The 14,426-nt window shown below is 37.6% G+C and overlaps 2 protein-coding genes across 2 annotated transcripts in view; one reads left to right on the top strand and one right to left on the bottom strand.

The window, feature by feature from the left end:
- Nucleotides 1–14,426, top strand: part of LOC135744431 (neurotrypsin) — a 44,352-nt gene that overhangs the window by 22,801 nt on the left and 7,125 nt on the right. Inside the window, exons 3-11 of the mRNA XM_065262560.2 lie at nt 796–1,038; nt 3,485–3,623; nt 5,122–5,300; nt 6,008–6,155; nt 6,919–7,097; nt 7,445–7,586; nt 10,013–10,224; nt 13,368–13,509; nt 13,624–13,905. Coding sequence (XP_065118632.2) covers nt 796–1,038; nt 3,485–3,623; nt 5,122–5,300; nt 6,008–6,155; nt 6,919–7,097; nt 7,445–7,586; nt 10,013–10,224; nt 13,368–13,509; nt 13,624–13,905 — 1,666 coding nt within the window. The remainder of the gene's footprint in view (nt 1–795; nt 1,039–3,484; nt 3,624–5,121; nt 5,301–6,007; nt 6,156–6,918; nt 7,098–7,444; nt 7,587–10,012; nt 10,225–13,367; nt 13,510–13,623; nt 13,906–14,426) is intronic.
- Nucleotides 10,999–12,776, bottom strand: LOC135744432 (cannabinoid receptor 2). The gene has a single exon (XM_073815156.1). The coding sequence runs from the start codon at nt 12,707–12,709 to the stop codon at nt 11,714–11,716; it is 996 nt and encodes a 331-aa protein (XP_073671257.1). The 5' UTR covers nt 12,710–12,776; the 3' UTR covers nt 10,999–11,713.

Below are 14,426 nucleotides of genomic sequence, written 5' to 3'. Positions count from 1 at the left end.
AGGGACCCAGATGTCCAACTTCCCCCTCTTTTCACTTTCCAGCCCAGAGCCTGAGGAATCAGTGCCCTGTTCACAGCTTGGAAGAGATGTAAGGCCAAGGTGGGTGTTCCTGGGAGATAAACAAAAGGACTGCTGTTGGACTCGCATGATGCCCGCCTGAAAAACCCTATTGATAAAACACATCTGTAGAGCTGTATAGATTGGCACTTTATAAAACATGGATTATTATTTTGGATTTAATAACATAAGAGGATTATGGGAGAAAGTGGGACCTCTTGAAACTAGAACTAAAGTATATTCAGTAAAGGGTTTTTTGTACACAAACGTCTTCAAGAGTGATGACAGCCAAACTCATTGACAGACAAATATTAGCTAAAATGAAAAAGAGTAAAACAGAAATACTTAACTCCAGTTTGTGCACATTTTTATTGTTGTGAACATTAAATTGCATTGCGGTCAAAGAGATGCACGACAACTGTGTTTTCATGTATCATCACTAAGACACACCCATTATGGCATTGTTCATGCCTTTTGTTAACACAGGACACGTTCCGGAACTGATCCCCATTTTGGTCAACGTTCCCATCCTGGAATCAATTCAAGGACACTTTTGCATTCACACAAAAGGCACTCTTTTGGCAATTATCTGGGATCAGCCTGCTGTATGAAAGGGGTTTAAGAAAAAAATTATAATTGTTAAAGATTCCGTATAGCAAGTTCTTTTGGTGTCACATGTGTCCTACTGTTGATTATCACATATTTACTATTAACATTTTTACAATCTCTGTTCTTCAGTTCCCCTGTCCTGCTCTGAGGGATTCACTGAGTTGGGTTACTACAACGGCACTGTTTCTCAGACCGATTCCGGTTCACCCTGTCTGAAGTGGACTGAGTTTCCGGATTACGTGCAGCAGTATCCGGGCAGGGGTCTGGGAGAGCACAACTTCTGTCGAAATCCTGACCGCGAGTCAAACCCATGGTGCTTTTTTAGACAGAGCTCAGGAGCCATCGGATGGGCCTACTGCGACTGTCACCAGGGTGAGTGATAACTCGCTTCATTAAAGTTTATTCAGCTCATTGCATTCAGCCTGGGAGACGATTTGATGAATGAAAAATTAAAGGGAAGGGTATTCATAGATTCCTTTCATAATATTTCTCAAATGCCTAACATTCTTTAGATAATGACTTACTACTTGGATGTTTTAAATTCATCTTTGGAAATGAATGTTCGGCACTCAACTCTTGACAAGAACATTCTGTATCTAAGGGAAATAAAATGTGGTTCTGCAAAAATTTATACTAATAAACAACACAGCAGCTCCTCACAGAAACAGACGTAAAAATATTGGTAATAAATACATTTTTCGAAAATGTATATTTCAAGTTTTGATGGAGAGTCACATCCATAACACTGGATTTGCTCATCTCTATTGTTCATCCTTATCCAGGGAACAATGATTGAGATTTACAGTATTATGTTCTTAGGGTAACCAACCAATCACAACTGCATATCAATGGTTTAAAGATTTGTTGTTCAGATATATCTTCGTATTAATCAACATAGGCCAGTAAACAAACTATAAACTGTCGACAACTGAATGATGTCTTCAAATGTTTCTGTTTGTCATAAGTTATTACCAGGGGCGAAAATCTCATCTAAATGTTGGGGGGGACAATAAACATAAAATTTTTCAAGAACAATTTTTGAAGGGGACACCAATAATACAGGCAAAATTGTACTTGCAAGGAAATGGGTACAGATAGAAAACGTTTCTCTTTCTCTATGAACGGACGCAAATTTAATTTTAATACATATGAATGCAGAGGTGAAAAGAGTAATACAATTTTCTACTTAAGTAATAGTAAAGTTACTTTAATAATATTTTACTTAAGTAAAAGTAAAGTTACTGGTCTAAAAATCTACTCAAGTAAAAAGTCATTTTAATTTTAAGAGTTACTTTTTTACAGCGGGGAGAGGTTTCTAGTATAGTTCACAAAGGAAGGATATATACATCTCAAACTATGTTTTTAATTGTAAACATCTCTACAATTAAAGTGCAATAACAAATGTTAATAAAATAAAAAGCTTTTTATAACTAAGAAACATTTATGGAATTATTTAATGATTTTTACAGGTGAGTTATGCACTTTTGAAGCAAAAATAATATGAGGTCAGCAGCTAGTAAATACAATCATTATATGAAGGTTGTAATTGATGTATTGCTGGTAACATACATTGTTATTAAACTATATACATAAATGAACATATAATGAGATGAGTGCCATGGCTATACACTATACATCCTTTACACGTTTATTAGCTCCCAGACCTGTGTACCTGATGTCTTTCAATCTATCTCTCTCGCGCTCTCTCTCTCTCTGCAATGTCTAATGATCTGCGCATTCTCGAGGACGTTCTCAAGTTGTTTGACTTGACGCGAAGCTGCTAGACCTCGGAAGATAATGCGCATGTATTAAAAATGCATCGTGCAAATTAGCGGTTAAACACGGTCGGCAATTCTCAAACTCCGTACTCAAGAGCATGAACCCTACCTGAATGAAACAATCGCTTTGCGTCAATGGCCAGGGGTTTCTTTCGTAAGAATTGAATTGAGGGTCTGCATTAGCCTGCGCCTGTCTCGTCCCTCTCCATGGTTCTTTTTGCGCGTTCCCCCGCCCATCAATCAATCATCCGACCGTGGCGCGTCTTTATCACCTTACTTTTTTATTTATTTTTACTCAGTAACGGATATGATTTAACATGTAGCGAAGTAACCAACAATACTTTAAACATACTTAAGTAAAAGTAAAGTACAGATTTTAAAAACTACTCAAAGTAAAAGTACACAAAAAACTCAGTTACAGCAAGGTGAGTAAATGTAATTTGTTACTTTCAGCTCTGCCTCACCTCTGCATGAATGCATAAAAATGTTTTCTTGATCGTTTATCTGCTTCTGTTCTCAGAAAACGAAATATGTTCATGTTTATATGTCAAAATAGTCCAGTTTTAAAACATATGAGGATAAACTGATAAGTGATGGGAAACGTTGTATTGTATATAGCTTATTAACGCGTCGGCTCCGTACACTTCTCTACCACCGGAATGTGTGGTGGTGAGGTAAAAGGGGCGTGGGCAGTGGACCAAACCACTGTGAGGCAAGGGAGGGGGAATCCAAATATTTAAAACGTTTTTTTGTTGTTGCTCCGTTTGCATTTGTATTGTTTCACTTCTTACACAACTAGTTTAAGTATTATAAATCATTAAATTATTTTCAATACACATATTCTAATGATAATTTAGGGGGGACAACCCTCAGATAGGGGGGGTCCTGTCCCCCCCGACCCCCCCGGGATTTCCGCCCATGGTTATTACATCATGTGTTTTGCCCTTTAAGCTTCTGTGAATTACTGTTGTTCTCAGTTGAGGTTTTCCCTTTGCTCATGTCAGAATCGATCAGACTGTGTTTCTTTTGTACCCGCTCAGGAGCGGTCAGGTTAGCAGGGGGTTCGTCCTCTAACAGCGGCCGTCTTGAGGTCTACTTGAATGGCCAGTGGGGGTCGGTTTGTGACACACACTGGACGGACCGTGATGCCAGCGTGGTTTGCCGGCAGCTTGGACTGGGGTACAGGAAATTATTTTTCTGTTAATTTTCTGTGTATGCTAAAATTTCCCACATAGCACTGCCCCCCCAAACCAGAGCCAATTATGATTTTGTCTGAGCTATATTTTATTTGTCTAATCTTACATTTTAATGGGTAGATGAGTAACTTAAAGACGCAATTTGTATAATCCGCGCCGCTAGAGGGCGCACAATCAAAATAATAACAATGACGTAGATTAGTGACGCTCTGAAGCAGCGTAGACTGATGGGATTTGTTATCTTTAACTTAACCGCTGATGGCCATCAATCAGACGGGAATGAGAAATCATGTTAACACATGAGGTAAAGTAATCAAGTTTTATAAATGTTGCGTTTGATGACATTTCATTATCTAAGGTTTCATGTAATGTTCAAAACGCAATTGTTAGTCTTAGATGTTACAGTATTAATCCAATACGAATTAAGTGTTTAGATCAACAAACTTATCATAAACAAGCGAGTGGCCCGACTGACCCTATTACTTCCGCATTTGTCCACGACACTGTTGTCATGTGGTTTCTACACCGAAAAAAAGTATTCATTCAATTTTTTTAATGTAAGTGGTTGCAATTAATTTATTTAAGCTACATTTAAACAAAAGTTTTTTTGTTTTGTTTTTCAAATTTTTTTGTTTAAATGTAGCTTTTATAAATTGATTGCGACCACTTACCTTAAAAAAATTGAGTAAATTGAATGAATAATTTTTTTTTCAGTGTACGTCAGTTAAGGCAACAAAGGGTACAGAAAAAAATGATTAATTCAATTTACTAAATTTTTTTAAGGTAAGCGTTGCAATCTATTTATTTAAGCTACATTTAAAATAAAAGTTTTTTGTTTTGTTTTGTTTTGTATTTTTACAATTTTTTTTGTAAACGTAGCTTGAAAAATTGATTGCGACGACTTACCTTAAAAAAATTAAGTAAATTGTAAAGAGTAAATTGAATGAATCATTTTTTCAGTGTAACGTGTATATTAACCTCATTGACATGCAACTGCACTGCCCCATGTCACTGTTTAGAATGGCAATTTTTACAAATAATTTACAAATATTTAAAAACCATGAAAGCCGCACTCTCTCGCTAATCTTAAAAAAATTTGCAGTACCCATGTTTTTCAGTAGGTGGCCCCCAAGCACAAACGCAAATCTTTGCATATGAATCCAAAAGCCAAATTGGCCAAATTACCTTTAACAAAATAGTCAAAGTTGGTCCATACATTTTTTGAATGACTTATCTAGTACCATAATTTACATCAGAGGAACTTTTACCCATTGGCATTAAAATTTTAGACGCTGCTTATTTTCTGTGCATTTCAGAATGGTCAAAGCATCTCATCTGCATATTTGCATCCATATCTATTTTTGTTTCAGTCTCAATATAGCCTGTAATATAACCTGAGAGTGGGCACAAAGACTCATATCCATCTATCTAACTTCTAATCCTCCACTTTTTCCCTCTGTCTTTCTTCGCGATTGCTGTAGTGAGATTGGCACGGCTCTTCAACACTCATATTTTGGCCCCGGATCCGGTCTCTTTCACTACGCCCGCCTTGGCTGCCGTGGCGATGAGAAATCCCTGCTGCAGTGCAGGAGCAGGAAGTTTGTTACTAGCGACTGTAACCATGGAAACGAAGCCGGAGTGGTGTGCGCACCACCTGAAGGTCAGTGAAGCTGATGACCTTTTGATTGACAGGCGATGTAAACACACCCACATTCAGGTGCTTTGGTGTAGAACCTCAAACAGAAAGCCATTAAAAGCTTTGTGAGGATGATCGTGCTATCTTTTAATGCCTTTGTTCATCAATAGTGAGTTATTAAGATACCATGTACTGAGATTAGACATTTTAATGAAACATTTTGGTGGGGGTTTCGACTTTCTTTAGTGGAATTAAAATGGCTGTGAATATTTTTTGTAAAGAGGAACAAATGGATTAAAGGTTGAGAAGCAAATCAGTGGTGTCTGAGCTTATGATTGCCTGCTGTGAGCGTTATTGAATACACAATCTCGCAGACAGATATATATATATGTAATAATTTAATTTAACCAATTTCAAAGTAACCATTCTTTGATTAGAATTTGCAACACTAAATTACTACCAATTTTAACACCTTTATTTTTATAAAAAGTATAGTATTGAAGGAATTTATAACCTATTACATCTGGGTCTTATTGGGTGCTTTTTCATTCATTTTAAAAAGTTTTATTGTGTGCATATTTTGTATTATTTTGCAAAACTTTTTTATGATCACGAGGAACGTATCATTCAAGTGCACCCAATGGTTTTATATATTTGTATATAGGTTATTCTAATGGGCTACTACATTTATTGATTGGTTTGTGGTTTTGGGTCATGATTTGTATGCTCAGGTAATGGACCTCCGCTGCGGTTAGTGGGAGGACAGGAGGACTTTGAGGGTCGAGTCGAGGTCTTTCATGAAGGCCGCTGGGGGACCATCTGTGATGACCAGTGGGATGATATGGATGCTGAGGTGGTCTGTAGACACCTCGGACTGGGGTGAGCAGGGTAGTATTGATAACATAACTGATACTGTAACTACTACATCAAATACTCAGATTTACATGCACACACAGCAGATGGTGATGGTAATATTTAATAGTAAAAGTATCAATTGCTTTTAGGTGCAATCCTTTTTGCAGAAAAAAATCAGTCTTTATGCACAAACTCACAATATGTTTAAATCCCAAAGGACAAAAGAGATCTCTCATCTTTATGAGAGGAAGATTGAATTATTTATTTTGCGGCATTGTAGTTTTTGCTCCGTTAAACCATCTCCATTAAATATTTTGGCTGTTATAAAGAATGAAAACTGTGAGATGGCACACAAGCACTGCAGATGTGATATGCATGACTTCACTTACTGCAAGCATTAAAGCCATTGAAACCAGAGTTATGGCAAAAAAATCTTATGTTTTATGTTTTTGCTTTGTTTTGGGGCTGTTTTTCTTACTTTTAGTGATATAACGGGTAAGTTAACAGACTTCAGGGATTCAAGTAATGCAAGTTGGCATGAATAATGTCTCATATGTTTTTGTCAGAACACTAAAATAAAAGCGTGGAGTTGCGAAAGACCACAAAAATATTTATTATCATTGTAGAGATACACCGAGATGTTTTTGTACAAGGTTGCTACATGAAACAAATAAACACAAGTACACAAATAAGAAGTCTCACAGTAAAAATGCGTAGAAATGATGGGGAAACAGGTTTAAGACATGTTGCCAGCCTGGTCTGTTTTTTACCTTTACTTTATGTTTAGAGGTATACCGAAGGCCTGGTCATGGGCTCATTTTGGGCAAGGCAGTGGGCCGATCCAGCTGGATGCAGTACAGTGCACAGGCAATGAACTCTCTTTGGACGAGTGTCGTCACAGTGGGTGGGAACAGCACAACTGCGATCATATGGAAGACGCCGGGGTGTCATGCAACCCCTATACAGGTATAGACTTATGCACACAAAAACACACAATGGTTTAACAAATCTTTGCTATGCACCATAAATAATGATGACCTGTGTTTCTGAACCTCAACTGGTAGAGCATTGCGTTAGCATTGCAAAGGTCTTGGTTTCGAGTACTAACATGTATGAACAAATGTTAAAATATGTATATATTATAAGCATTGTAAGTCACTTTGGATAAAAGTGTTTGCCAAATGGATGTAAATGTAAGATATGGATACTGTGGGAGTGATAAATACAAATAGGCTCAGTTAGCATCCTGGAACTTAATCTGTTTTATAATTTGTGATGTCTGTGTATATTTGCACATGTGTGTATGTATTTAGATGGGGTGGTGAGACTGGTCGATGGTGATAACCCATGGGAGGGACGTCTGGAAGTGTATCACTCCGGAGACTGGGGTACAGTATGTGATGACAGCTGGACTGAGCAGCATGCACAGGTGGTCTGTAGACAGCTGGGATTCAGGTAAAGCTCTTTCATCATGACAGTATTATTATACATCACAGTGTGTTATTCCAGCAGACAATTGGATCCACTTTCAGAAATCTGATACTTTATTATTTATTTCAAACTAAAAATCTGTAAAGAAATATCATGTAAACTTTTCACATTGAATGTTTGGCACAAATTGTAGAGCACTAACAATGCAAAAGATTGTGGGTTCGATTCCTAGCATACAGATAAAATGTATAGCTTAAAAGCACTGTAAGTCAAGCATCTGCCAAATGCATGAATGTGCAGCAGTGGCCAAAAGTGTAATCTTCACTCCTTTTAAGTATTTAAGGAAACTTGGCATCAAAATGCACATAACAGATGAACAAAGTTTATAACATAGGGCCCTATTTTAACGATCTAAACGCATTGTCTAAAGCGCACAGCGCAACGTCTAAATGGGCATGTCCGATGCCACTTTTGCTAATTTAACGACGGGAAAAATGGTTTGTGCGCCGAGCGCAGGGTCGAAAAGGGTTGTAAATATTTTCCTAATGAGTAATGGGAGTATTTTGGGCGTAACGTGCAATAAACCAATGAGAGTCTCAGCTCTCATCCCCTTTAAAAGCCAGTTGCGCTGGCGCTATGTTTAATCCCTATTTAGATGGCGGACTTTGTAAACTTAAAAACTAAGCGGAGGGAGAAGATCCCCAGTTTAAGATTAATGTTAAATATTTGTGTTTTTTTTACTTGTATTGAAATTGTTTTTTTTTATTAAAAACTTTAAAACCATTTTTCTTTTAGTCATGGAAGTAAAAAAGCAAGCTTTAATTGTTTTAAATGTATGGTTATCCAATATCATCAAAAATAATTTACAATTATGTAAGAAAAGGTTTGTACTCTAAAAATACTTTATTTGTAACAAACAGGAGATAAAGAATTTACAAACGTGCGGAAAGCCGTTTCAGCACTTGGACAGCGTCCTGAGTTTTTTTAAGCATTACTTAAAAATGTTTCTCATCTCACCATATCCACAAGTACAGAGTCATCATATACAATAAATCCGTGAGGTAGCATTTAAAAAAAACATTTAAAAACAGATGCATTTGTTTAAAGCAAAGCATTTATTTACTTACCAGGCTGCAGGTGAAGCAGCTCTTTGCGCCATCTAACGTCTCATAATCGGTCCTCATTTATGTCCAAGAGACTCAGTAATAATCTTTTACATTCAATCCTTTAATCTTTAATATTTAAAAGCGTGTTTGTGCTGCTGCGCATTCATGTTTATGATAAGCAAACCTGCGTATTCGTCCCGTTTATAGGCGCATATTACTAATGCGCTATTTAAATAAAAAAAAACACTATTGCTCAAAATAGCAACGCGCCAACAATGTGCCTGAACAAACCTCGTTTTCAGACCAGAACGCCCATGGGCGCAAAAGGGGGCGCAAATGCATTTGCTATTTAAACAACGTGGCGCTAAACGTGAAAATTATAATTGCGCAGGGTGGAAACTAGCAAAAGACACTTGCGTTGAGCATTGCGCTGCATTGCGCCGGGTGTAAGATATAGACTACAAAATATTACCACAAAAGAGCATCTACAAATATTAATAACAGATAAAATGTATGCTTTATTACATTTGAGCTTTCTGTTTTTCTATGCATTTGTCTTATATATTTGAATAAAACCCAGATTCCCTAAAACTCTATGGGTTGCCTTTTTGACAAATTATTCTGTCTAATAAATACCTTAAAGTACCATTTTGTTCATTTTGTACTATTAAAGCAAATATTGTACAAACCTGTACATCATTTTTGGCCACTACTGCCTGTATAAACATACGTTTCCACTATTTGTCCCATGCGTTTGGTTCCAAAAGCAACTTTACTGTATGTAACTTTATTTCAGGTTAACCCTAAAACTTAACATTGAGATACCATGAGATTATTTAATTTACTATAGCATGTTAAAATTGCCACTTCGTAGGTGTGAGCAAAAATGTGGTGTTTTTGTGTGTGTCCTTTTAAATGCAAATGAGCTGATCTCTGCACTATATGGCAGTGCTGTGGTTGGATAGTGCCGATTAAGGGGCGGTATTATCCCCTTCTGACATCACAAGGGGAGCCAAATTTCAATGACCTATTTATTCACATGCTTGCAGAGAATGGTTTACCAAAACTAAGCTACTTGGTTGTTGTTTTTTTTCACCTTTTCTAGGTTGATAGAAGCACTGGGGAGCCAATTATAGCATTTAGACATGAAAAAAGTCAGATTTTCATGATATGTCCCCTTTAATCATAATTTAGTAGTTAAATTCTTTTGAAACGGCTTTCATCTTCCTTAGACCCCTACAATACATTGACATTCAGTTACAATATGTTATAAAAACACACATGATGTATTTTAGTGGAAAATGTGTGATTGGTTTACCCTCTGAATTTTTACTGTATGTGTAGGGGCGGTGCGGAGGTCGTGGCCACTGGGGTGTTTGGAGAAGGAACAGGATTGATTTTGTTGGACGATGTTGAGTGTGAGGGTAGTGAAGCCTCCCTGCTGGAGTGTAAACATAGCGTTTGGGGTCGACACGATTGCTCACACAGCGAAGATGTTGGAATACGCTGCCACAGGGCAGAAAACAATGAGGTCCCACTAGCTCCGGAAACTACTGGTAAGTTGTCTTTGCTCGCACGTACGCACGCACACACACACACACACACACACACGCACACACACACACACACACACACACACACACAAACACAGTTTTTGTGTATGGTGTAGGCATTGTGTTTGTGGTAGAGATCCGTTTTGCCGATAGTCTTTTCTGGGCTGCTTTGACCCTTTGTGATATTCAGAGGGGATCTAAATGTCACCTGTAGTTTCTAAAGCGCTCACTTTTATTGATCAAAACTTCCATTTGAATTTCAATCGCGTATTGTGTAGCCCACCAAGCCGCCTTTGACATTTGATGGTGTAACATTACAAAACATGATTTTTTCCCACCACAAACACTTTTTCGATCTCAACTCTATTATCAAATGACATGAACTGTATTTTTAGGTCTCAGTCTGTGACATTTTGTTTCTTTTCTTAAGCTGAAAGATAAGATTTGTGTGGCTGTCTTAGAGGATTCAGGTGTGGTTATTTACTTTGTGCTCACAGATGTCACGTACATTTGTGAGGAAAGCATTTTGTTAATGTTGTTATATGTACAGTATGATGAATGATATAATAATAATATCATTCATTTATAATATAACAATGACAAATGCCACTTAATGCTATTGCATCTGAAAGTAAATTAGGCTTTTAATGTTGTGTTAACAAGTGTACACTGTAAAATAGTTGGATCAATGTAAAAAATGGGTAATCCCATTTTAAGTTTTATCAAATTACATTTTCTCACGTTGAAATGTTCACCTTAATTTTTCTTTGTTAAAGGGGACATTTCACCAGACTTTTTTGAGAAAATAAATCTTTGGTGTCTCCAGAGTACATATGTGAGGTTTTAGCTCAAAATATCATATAGATCATTTATTATAACATGCTAAAATTGCCACTTTGTAGGTGTGAGCAAAAATTTGCTGTTTTGGGTGTGTCCTTTAAAATGCAAATGAGTTGATCTCTGCACTAAATGGCAGTGCTATGGTTGGATAGTTCAGATTAAGAGGCGGTATCATCCCCTTCTGACATCACAAGGGGAGACAAATTTCAATGTTCTATTTTTTCGCATGCTTGCAGAGAATGGTTCAAGTTATTGGGTTGATCTTTTTCACATTTTCTAGGTTGATAGAAGCACTGGGGACCCGATTATAGCACTCAAACATGGAAAAGTCAGATTGTCATGATATGTCCCCTTTAAAGTGAGAAAATTTAAGTTTATAAAAAAATTTTTTAAGAGTTACCAACTGAAGTACAATTTTTAAGTAGAGCAGATATTAATGTTTTATACTGATATTTTAGCAGATTTTCAAAGGCAAAAAACAAACTATTATCATAAAGGTTTACTAACATACCACTAAAGGTGTTTTTATGCTTCCTTTTGTCCTATATGTTTTCCTAATCTATTTGTTTAAAGACAGAAATAACATGTAAATGAATCTGAATATAAGAGATTTTTTTAATATTATTGGTGGCTTGGCTGATACGTCAATCAGTTATGTGATAGGTGAGGTATTGCTCCAGCACCAACCTTTCCATCTCCTTAAACCAGACAACAATGAAGCAAGTGCAGCCTGTAGCTCACGGCAGCGCAGGGTGTAAAGTAACGGGTTTATACCAGAGTTTATCAAACACAGCAGACAGCAGAAAGTGAACACCTTTCTGTGTAGTTTGGAAATCTGCTCTGAAACGACATCTGCCATCATGTAACTAAGGATAGGTAGCCAACACACTAACAGAATCAACAAAATAAAGCTGAAAGTCTTTGCCAAACGGATATCCACACGCATACGTGCATTTCCTGGATGCTCTGCGTCCATGTTGGCATCGTGTCGGTGGGCCTTCCAGACTATGATGCCGTAGGCTGCCAAAATGAGCACGAGGACCACCAGCACCAGAATGGCCCAGAATCCCAGATAGTAACGATGGACATAAGGAAAGAGTTTGGAACACGATTGACCGTTCAAACATCTCCAGCCCATCAGAGGAAGGAAGGCAATGAAGAAAGCCACAGCCCATAATGTCACAGTTCCCACCACGACTCTCTTTCGTTTCAGCACGTTGTATTTGTAAGCTTTGAAAATGACGTAATAGCGGTCCACCGCCATCAAAAGAAGGCTTCCCATGGAGCTCGTAGATGCCATGGTCAACCCGCCCAGTTTCAAGAGATATTCATCCGAACAGTTGTCCGGATTCAAAAGGTGGAAATTCAGGAAGATTGTGGTAAAAACGCAGCAAGCGACTGTGTCAGCCAGCGCCAAGCTGCCCATAAAGAGGTATGATGGATGTTGCCGCAAGTGCGAGGAACAACCTATGACAACCAGCACTAGAATGTTGGCTAGAAGGGCAAAGGGTGCTATCAGGAGGCAAATTGTGGCAATGGCCACTTTCTCAGCATCATTCAGCACCATGTAGTCGGTCAGGTTACAGGTACTGTTTGTCATTTCCAGTGCGCTTTGGCTTTTTGGCAGATCTGGAAAAACAGCCTTCATTATTATCTTATAAAGATAAATATTTATGTAATATTTTGTAAATATTTTATAATGTTTAACCAACCTGTGTGAGTCTTCATGAAAGTTTGTCGTTTGGTCTGTTTTGATCTTTTTGGTGTGAGAGACGCACAAACCTTTTGAGTCATTTCCTTCATGGTTTTGAAAGTGCGACACTGGGCATCTGTGGTTTTCCAACCTTAACTAACTGTCGTAACTACGATCAACTTAAAAGATCTGCGTGTGTGATTTTATCTCTTTCCAACCTATCAGTCATGTTTACTAATGCTTAGATGCACACATATATGTTACCCATATGCCACATCCTATAGGGTTTGCTAAAGTGAAAAATGTCACAGACTTTCACATTCATTACAGCTTATGAATGTGCTTGCAATATCTGTGCATCTTCTGCAAATGTGTAATTACTTAAAGATGGATTTTAAATTGATTTTTGGTTATTTGGTGCTTTGCTTGACATTTGCAAACATAATACATATTTTCGTTTTTATACAGTTGATTGATTTCATCATTCGCTTTCTCATCACAGCGGAAGCTTAAAAAAATCAGAATGTCAAGTTGACTTTTTAAAAAGCTGAATCTGCTGTTTCTGTGTTGGTGGTTACACTCATTGGTAAAATGCCAAGTGGTTTGGTTTTAGGGCCGCTGGTAAGATTGGTGGGCGGAGATAACAGGAAGGAGGGCAGGGTGGAGGTGTTTCTCAACGGTGAATGGGGCGGAGTTTGCGATCATGGCTGGAATGATGTCAACGCTGCCATCGTCTGCAGACAGCTCGGTTTCACGTACGGATCCATGTGCCACATCTTCAAAAATGAACATATGTTATGTCATGCATTCATCAGTGATTTATTGCCATGATTTCTATGTATTTGAATATGTTTTTTACTTTATGGCAGCGGGGTGGCAAAAACACGCCCGATGGGTTTTTACGGAGCAGGAAAGGGGACCATCCACCTGACCAATGTGAGGTGTACTGGAAAGGAGTCGTTTCTTGGGGAGTGCCCTGCTAAAGGACAGGACAGCCACGTGTGTAAGCACGGACAGGATGCGGGTGTGATGTGCGATTATATGCCCGAGCCGGAGGCTGATATAGCAGTGGTGGGAACACACACATGTGGGTTAAGAGCTGGTGCTGAGAGACGCAGCAAGAGGATTGTGGGAGGATATAAATCTCTCAGGTAAGCAGTCAGCTCAATTTTACTGCTGTTAACTCTTTCCCCGCCATTGACGAGTTAACTCGTCAATTAAGAAAAAAACGCTTCCCTGCCAATGACAATTTCCGGAAATCCGTATTTCCGCTATTATCCACCAAGAGGTGCTCTTACCCAACTTATAAAACCCATATATATATATACACATATATCCATATATATATATATATATATATATATATATATATATATATATATATATATATATATATATATATATATATATATATATATATATATATATATATATATATATATATATATATATAAGAGTTTGGTTCCAAAACCCAATAAATGCCATTTTTGAAAAAAATTTGTTATTGCCAGAATCAGTATTATATCAGGTCAGTATTTAAAAGTAAATTCTTAATTTTACGCAAATTTCAATATCCGCCGTGTTATTTTGTCATCTTTTCTCTCTTTTTTCCAAAACGCAATAAACGCCAGTCCTCTTTTTCTACAGAATGGAATAAATCCGCTCCACAAAT

The sequence above is a fragment of the Paramisgurnus dabryanus genome, chromosome 1 (assembly GCF_030506205.2).
Source record: "Paramisgurnus dabryanus chromosome 1, PD_genome_1.1, whole genome shotgun sequence".
Classification (NCBI taxonomy): domain Eukaryota; kingdom Metazoa; phylum Chordata; class Actinopteri; order Cypriniformes; family Cobitidae; genus Paramisgurnus; species Paramisgurnus dabryanus.
Note: the sequence above shows the minus strand (reverse complement) of the source record. Positions and strands in the feature narration are given on the sequence as shown.